We start from the raw sequence: 8485 nt of genomic DNA on the forward strand, positions 1-8485 counted from the left end.
GAATTGCTCTATATATGGCAGTCCTTTAAATAGAGTACAAAATATGAATTGGATTTTAAGGTCAAAATTGACAACCATTCAGTCAAACTAATCCAGCTGTAAATCAACTATATACCAAGTTTGAAGAAAATGGACCATTGAATGGCTGAGAAATACTAAAAGATGGAGAGGGCAGATGAACGGACAGACAGACAGACAGACAGACAGACAGACAGACAGACAGAGCTCATTTCAATAGCACCTACAGGCCTTCTAATTCAGCTTCTAATAAGGAGTGGATATGTACAAAGTTATGCACTGAAATTACATTCTTTGAGAAAAGAACTTTGGAAAATTGTTACAAAAGGCTAAATAAAAAAAAATTGTGTGTTTCTGATAACCCAACCGACCCTAGTTTAAGCCTCCGACTCTAAATTTTTTTTAAACATTTAAACCAAAAAGAAAAGAAATTCTTTGTCTTCTGGACCTTCATGCATCTTTCCACAGTGATGTCTGTACATATCTCATCAAACTATAGTATCACAGAAGGGGTATTCTGACCGACATTTCATTTGGTTTTGGGTCGAAGCAATATTTTTCAAAAATAAAATTAAAAAGCTAAAATAAAATACCAACCTACCTACCCTATTTTTTGAGGCCATGTTATCGGAAACACACAATTATTTTTTTTCGCCTAAGTGTATATATTCTACAATACAAAAGTTAAGTGTGTGTTGTATTTCAAATCTTGGACTTTTCTCAAAATCTAGCTAATCTTATGAGTCAAAAGGAATGAAAAAACATATTAAAAGCGCATTCACATAGCACCATATTATATACTTGGTCCAAGTCTAAAAATTAAACGTCTAAATATCAGTTTTCCTGGCATGAAAAATATTTACTGACCACCTTATAAGTTGAACTATGTGACATTTATGGCAGCAGTTAGCTCACAAAATGAGGACTTTCTCATATCGTTACAGTAGATTTGGGAAGCTCGAACCAAAACTAACAAATAATTAATCTGAACTAAAATAATTCTAGACAATACCTTGTGAACAAACTAAATAATTGCCACCAGGAAAGTTTCTATATATTCTAAGGCAAAATAAGGCATTCACTTTACAGGAAAAGATCAATTGAGATTTTGACTTTTATGTTATCGTCAAAGTAAATATGATCTCCTCAAGTTCTTGTACCTTCAGCACTCCATAACTTGACAGATTCTAGTTTTTATACCAAAATTATTTTCATATTTTTATTAGTTACATGATTTTTTTCTTCAAAATAGCAATTACTTACTTTGCATTCCAATTAAAGTAACAACTCACCAAATGAGGACTGACCTCCCCTATTTTACATAATTGGTGAGCTCAGACACATTATACCAAAACTCTTCCTCTGTGGTCATATGCAAATATTCCACGACTTGACCATTATTTTCTGGGGGAGAGAATTCTGTAGATGATGTGTACCCATTAGGAAATCTATAGTAGTGTTACTTGACCCCCAAAGGCAAAGTACAAAGAGAAGCTAATATTATAACTAATATATTTCAAAGTGTAAACTCCTTTCATTTAATATATTTTAACTTTTATATGTGAACAAGTAGTGACTTGAAACGTAAATAGGGTGTGGAAGATTATTAAGAAAAAAAGGTGGAAGAAAAGTGATTTACAGTTAATAATAAAATGGACGTGGCTGGAGAAATATGTACATTTTCTTCTTTTCACAAGACACTGACTTGTACCCACATCACTGGGATTGCTATTGTGGACATTTGGAGACAGTCTTGAGTTTGGGTCTTTGTAAAAACATCTAGCGTCATCACTATCTTGTCATCACTATTTTGTCATCACTTTCTTGTTCATCTCAGTCATCATCTGAGGATAATCCTTCTATCTCATCTTCCTGCCCACCCATTGCTCTCCAAAATGCTACGGTAACCTTCTCAGCATAGGCTTTCCTTTCTTCAAGAGGTAACGTTTCTGCTTTCTCTGAAAAAAAACATGTTTCCGTTTTATTTAATCAATAGATACATACAATTCATAAACCTTATCTAGTATCATAATAATAATAATAATGTTCGTTTTTATATAGTGCTTTCCCACTTTGTGCTCAAAGCACTTTACAATTATTACCCCTGGCACAGATCTATAGTGACACAACGGCCCTTTATACTTCCTTAACGTTAACTCTCTTGGGAGCATACAATCCATTCCAACCTTTATAAGCGCATATGACAACAGCATTCACATTGCATCCTCTATCCTACCAGGTCCCCAATTATACAGCTGGGTTGACTGAGGCACAATCGTGGTTCAAATTTTGCCCAAGGACTTTAGCCATACAGAAACAAATGGCAGCGATGGGACTTGAAACTGCAACCTGCAACCTGCAGATTCCAAACCAGCCACTCTAGGAACCATTCGGCCATCATGACTACACAATCATAGCACTTATGTTAACATGTATATTGAAATGAGCGTGACATCTACATATAGCATTATACATAAGCTGGTGCATTTCGCCATGATCATGGTGACAATGGAAATTCGAGTACACCCAATAGTTACGTCATTTATGGGTCAGATTCAATGTAGGGACAATTTGGTCATTAGAAATATTAAATAAATATGGGAGCCTAACTCGGTGAAATATCACAGGATGACTGTGCATTCTGCGTAGATAACATAAGTATTTAAATGATTAAAAGTTAGATTGTAGGTTTATCACTCACCTTTCATTTTGGCAAATTCTTCAAATAGTTCTTCAAAGGACGTTTCACCGGGATCTTCACTACCTAGTACTTGATATAATGCTCTGTCTTCACTACTCAGAAGTGATTCTGTTTGAAATAAAAACAACATTACTAAAAAATATTTCTACTCAAAATTTGACTCGGCACCGTATTTTGGATTCTCCTGTGTACAAGATGGAATAGGTCAAAGGTTACATACATAAGATGGAATAGGTCAAAGGTTACATACATAAGATGGGATATGTCAAAGGTTACATACATAAGATGGAAAGTTGAAAGGTTACATACATAAGATGGAATAGGTCAAAGGTTACATGCATAAGATGGATACTAAGGTCTAAGGTTACATGCATAAGATGAATAGGTCAAGGGTTACATACATAAGAGGTCAAAGGACAAATACATAAGCGGTCATAGGTCAACAGTTACATGCATAATGCAACTCAAGCTCTATTGATGCCTGCAAGTATTAGAATCATCAGTAGTGACAATCTGTGGTTGTTTGTGATGATTTGAATTTGCCAGATCAGACTGCTGAACTACTCATTAACAAAATGGTGGCATGCATCACACAGAAGTGAAAGAGAAATGACAGCCTCTCTAGCAACAACTTAATTTACATGGATTAATCTTGACTTTCATTTTGTATTTAACATTATGTCTCTCACACAAACGGACAAGGAGTGCAAATAATTATGACAATCCTAGTTTGCTAAATGAATACACGTTAAAACATCCTTATGTATAACGAACTTATAGAGTAAATGCTAAATTTCATGTGGCATTGCCAATATTTGTAGACAACCTGAGTGAACAAGGTCATATCTTGGTAATCTATGCAAGCAAAGGTCATGACATCCACTATGGTAATTATCTTCTATAAATCAACAATAGTTTAATGACCTTCTACAGAGCCTGACATTTTCTATTTTATCTACTGGTCCCGGACGAATGACCATTTATTTCACTGATCCTTGGTAAAAATCACTGGCCGATGAAAGATATACAAATTTACAATATTATTTAGATAACAAACCATTATCATACCTCTGTGCGTAATTATATAATATACTGTCAGTATGTGTTTGACAAGTGATTCATGGACCAGTCACATGACAAAAAAACAGCCAACCCTGGGTGCAGTCTACCATATTTTTCAGGCTATGTTCTATGTTTGATGATAGTTTTATTACCCTATCGTTTTAAAAAACTACCAACCTATCCTGTCTGCTCTGCTGGGTTGTTTGACTTTCACTTTCTGTTCTATTGGTTCTGCAGCTGTAGCACCTTCTTCTTCCTTAACTTGTTGTGGTTTTCCTTCTTTCTCCATGGGTTCACTGTCAGCTTTTTCCATTTTATCGCTGTCAGTATTACTATCATTTCCATTGTCACTTACAGTTCTATCATTGTCTCTATTACTATCATGATCTTGTCTGCCCTCAGCAGCATTTTTATCTAAACATTCGAGTGTATGACTTTTATCTTTGTCTGCTTCACTATCTTCTGTTTTTTCATCGGTATTGTCTGCAGCAGCTCCAGAGACATTGTTTGACCTGGAAGTAAACGCTTCACAGAGACCAAGGTAATCTAAAGGACTCGGGTTTGGTCTTTCTACAAAAAAAAAAAAAGAGCAGAAAAGTAAAGATACAAACAAAAAATTAATTTACAGCTATAACAACAGGGAATGTTTACCAGAACACAGAACATAGCATGTTATATACTGTACATTTACATGTAATGATCAACACCGATCATTTGACAAAATCGAGATTGTTGTTCTACTTGCCAGACAAGATCACTTTTATTGTTCAACACAGCAGTATCATGAATGAAGAGAATTTTATTTACAGTAATTGAGGGTTTTTAGATTTCCCTCGATAACCATGCTATGTTCACAGCAGTAAAAGTGTTGTTATCTATCAAGTAAAACAGTAACCTAACCCTCCAAAATGATCAACTTTTGATCATAAATGTACATGTCATGTACAGTCTTCTGGCAAACACTGCCTCTTTTAGCTCTTCTTTAATACATGTAGGAGAAACAGTTTGACTTTACATTCAAAATCCACAGGGAGTATAACTTCTAAATGTTATACAATTTGAACATTAATTTGCTGAATGTTACCATGGTATTTTTTTAATGATCAAATTATTCACAACAAAGATAAATTAGCCATGGGACTCACGTGAGAGTGCCAAGGGCCTAGCCCATAACATCTGATGTAATATTTGCTAATAATAGTGCAGACTATCAAATTTCTCAAAACCTACATAATTATCACAAACTTCATTGAAATTTAATCTATCGAAAGGTGACCTTTTTAAGGATCACTGCATTTTGAAAAAAAATATAGAAAAAACAAATATGAAGGTTATTTTAATAAACATTTTTCTGTATCAGCTTGCAAAGACATTTTCATATAACAAATTCTACATACCTTTCATGACTAGATTTGGCCAAGTGTGGGCGTGTAATGCAGAGATAATTCTTTGAATACCAGGTACATCTAAAATAAATCATTTATCTTGTTATCATTCACTTCTTGTGAAAGACACTTGCAAAAAATAACAATAAAAGTAAAAAAAAAAGTTTTAAAAAAAGTAAAAAGTTAATATTTTACAAGCAGAACATAATCATAAGAATTTAAAGCAGCATAAATAAAAATATTTTTGCTACAAACAAACTGGATCTGATTTGTGCCACCAATGGTGAGTGGCCACTTAACATGCTCTACTGGTATAAAACTAAAGACGGATTCACTGAATGAATTGTCAAAGCTTACCTTCAATTTCATCGTCGTCATCATCATCATCATCATCATCATCATCTCTGTCATCTGTGTCTTTTGATTGTAATTCTACAAGTTCAAATGCATTATCAATACACCAGAGTTGGGCATCATGTTGTGATATGTCTGGAATTGAAGAGCGGTACACTGTCACTTCAGAATTATACCAACACAAACACTTTTTTTACATAACACTTTCCAACACTGTGCTCAACTTAAGTGGGTTTTTTTTACAATTACTGATATTACCCCGGCCTGGCACAAAGCTACATGTATGGTACATATACAACAGTTCTTTACACTTATTAAATTCCCTAGGGAACATACAATCTATCAAGGAATCAAAGAAAGTTAGAAAAATACATGGATAGGGGGAAATATAGACATTAGAAATTACATCAATTTCACGAAATAACCCCTAATATGGGATTTGCCCTAGATCAAAACATGCGCTTTGCAGAAAAATCCTAGCTAAAATTACCTGTACTATTAAAGAAGACAATGAAATAACACAGCACAGTTATTTGTTATAATAGTAAACCTCTCATGTTGCACTGATTGATGAATTAAATACGTGAAGGTCAAAGGTGATGTCAGTCAGGTGATCTCTTGTTAACCTTTGACCCTTTTATCACCAGCACATTATATGGACATGATAGTAAGGAGTCAAACCATAGACCCTACACGTAGGGTCTATGGTCAAACTAAAAACAACACAGGAAACAATGGAATAATATTTTCTTTTCAGGGTGATGTTATTTTCCATGTGTTGCTTAGATCTGTTGGAGTAATGCCTAGATCTTAAACTAGACAAGTATTACATTCCATCATTTGATAAGAACAGTTGTATGGCCTCTTTACATAATAGTTCACATTCACAAAACAAATTAGAAGTCCCCCCTGGCATTTCATGAACACATAAAGAAGCCATAAAACTGTTATCAAACCATAAAAACTGTAATACAAATCTCTGCATTTCCAACCTGCTGTATCGTGTTATTATAAATCTAATTCCTTTGTTTACTTTCCTTGTTTACAACAGGGTTCAATTCATCCATGGTCTGATGTCAGCAGTTGTATATGTTAATTAATTAATCAGTACAGGAATAAAGTTGTATATGCAATATCTCATACAGGTCTAATGGCTGAACATCCAAGTTTAACCAAAAAAGAAAACATGAAAAAAAGAAAAGAAAACTTGATCATTAACTCTACCTTGATCTTCAAGGAATTTGTTACAAGCTAAAATCCTCACTTCTGGATTCCACTCTCTGAGAAATGGCAACCATGATTTCACTTCCTCAAAACTAGTATTCTGTTCAAAAAAATAACAATAAAAATAAAAATCATCATTACGCAGATTAAATATCGAAGTCTCAATTCCATGGCTTACTTCTACAGAAGACCACTCCTCATAGGTGTGATCATGATGCTACGTAACCTCCAAATTCTCTATGGAGCAACTTACACTCCTCCTGACGGTATGACCACATAATAATGATGACGACGACAACGATGATGGCGACGACGCATATATCACATTATTACACTGCTTAGGACACCTTTTCTCACTATAGCACTTTAAAAATTACGGTTACCGACATCGGTTAAAAATGAGGAAAAAATTTTGTATGAGTGATACTTTAAATTCATAATTGTACTTTAACTGTCTGAATGACATAGAAAAGACAATTAAAGTCAGAAGGAAACTTTAAACAATGTGTTTAATAAATTTCCTGAATTTCAGTAGTAAATGGTATTTTTTGTTAAGATACATGCTCATGGGTTGCCATTAGATTCTCAGTGATGCTATGAATGTTTTCTACTCCTGCCATCTTGAAGAAATTTACACCTAGGTGATAGGGTCATGAGAAACAAACAATTAAATAAGGCCATCCTTATACATATATTACAACAATAAAAAATAAGAATGAAGAAAGATACAAAAAATAGAACTGAAACCTGTAGTGAAATCAACAGGATACATTTGTAGTAAATTGTACTTTTTTAATCATGAATCCGACAGAGATTCACGACTTTTGTTACTATTTCCAATATATATTGTCAACTCAGGGTTGCTGAAGTAAATTGATGATATGAAATGAAAGGAAGAAATTGAAATAATCTGAAATTACAATGACAATGATACAATAACACATATAGTATAAAATGTCAAGGACAACACAGAGATGAAAAACAGAAATATGATTTATAAAAAGATTTAAGCGTCCACAAGTACCGTATTTTCAAATCCTACAATGATGGCTTCAACAGACTCGGCAAATTCTTGATCTCCCAGTGTCTTCCTTGGTAAAAGACACAGTTCTACATCAGCACTGTAATATTTATTACTTATTGACCACGGATACCCTTCTATGTTGTCAACTCTCTCCTTGAATGCTGGTAAACTAGTGACGCCTATAACTTCTGAAATATCAATATATGTTGGGATATATGGTGGATAACTCGGTTTCAACAAATGGTGTGTATGTGTACATTGGTTATAGGATTTATACCAATACACCCATGATTAAACCATGCAATGCTGCGACATTTACGGATGCAATAAAATATTTTCAGGCAACACAGGTGCTCCACGCCCACACTTTACACAACGAATCAACAATAACTGAACTGAGTGACACAGCGCAACGTTCCCCCCATGACATTCGGTGAACTAGCAGTACACATAAACTGAACTCAAAATATCATTACCCGTAACACATGTCATAAATTTTGGACGGCTGGTACAAAGAAATATGTCAAATATACCTTTTATCAGGTTATTTGGGTCCAAAACTGGAGAACAGCTTACAACAACAACACAGGGGGCAGCCATTTTGTCCTACTAGCGCCATCAATAGATGAACACATAAATTGGAAAACTTACTTCGTTTTTATAAAAGAATATCCACAGCGCATGCGTGAAACCTTGTTTGCGTCTGGTTGCCGAGGA

At 34.4% G+C, this 8485-nt stretch overlaps 1 protein-coding gene across 1 annotated transcript; it reads right to left on the bottom strand.

Moving 5' to 3' along the window:
* Window positions 1-654: 654 nt before the first annotated feature.
* Window positions 655-8368, bottom strand: LOC144443352 (alpha- and gamma-adaptin-binding protein p34-like). The gene is made up of 8 exons (XM_078132812.1): window positions 8302-8368; window positions 7769-7956; window positions 6745-6844; window positions 5524-5655; window positions 5179-5247; window positions 3959-4351; window positions 2720-2827; window positions 655-1976 (listed from the first exon to the last, which is right to left on the bottom strand). Exons 1-8 carry the CDS (start codon window positions 8366-8368, stop codon window positions 1852-1854), a joined length of 1182 nt encoding a protein of 393 aa, XP_077988938.1. The 3' UTR covers window positions 655-1851.
* Between the last annotated feature and the right edge of the window lie 117 nt (window positions 8369-8485).

Source organism: Glandiceps talaboti, chromosome 12, assembly GCF_964340395.1.
Source record: "Glandiceps talaboti chromosome 12, keGlaTala1.1, whole genome shotgun sequence".
Lineage (NCBI taxonomy): Eukaryota > Metazoa > Hemichordata > Enteropneusta > Spengelidae > Glandiceps > Glandiceps talaboti.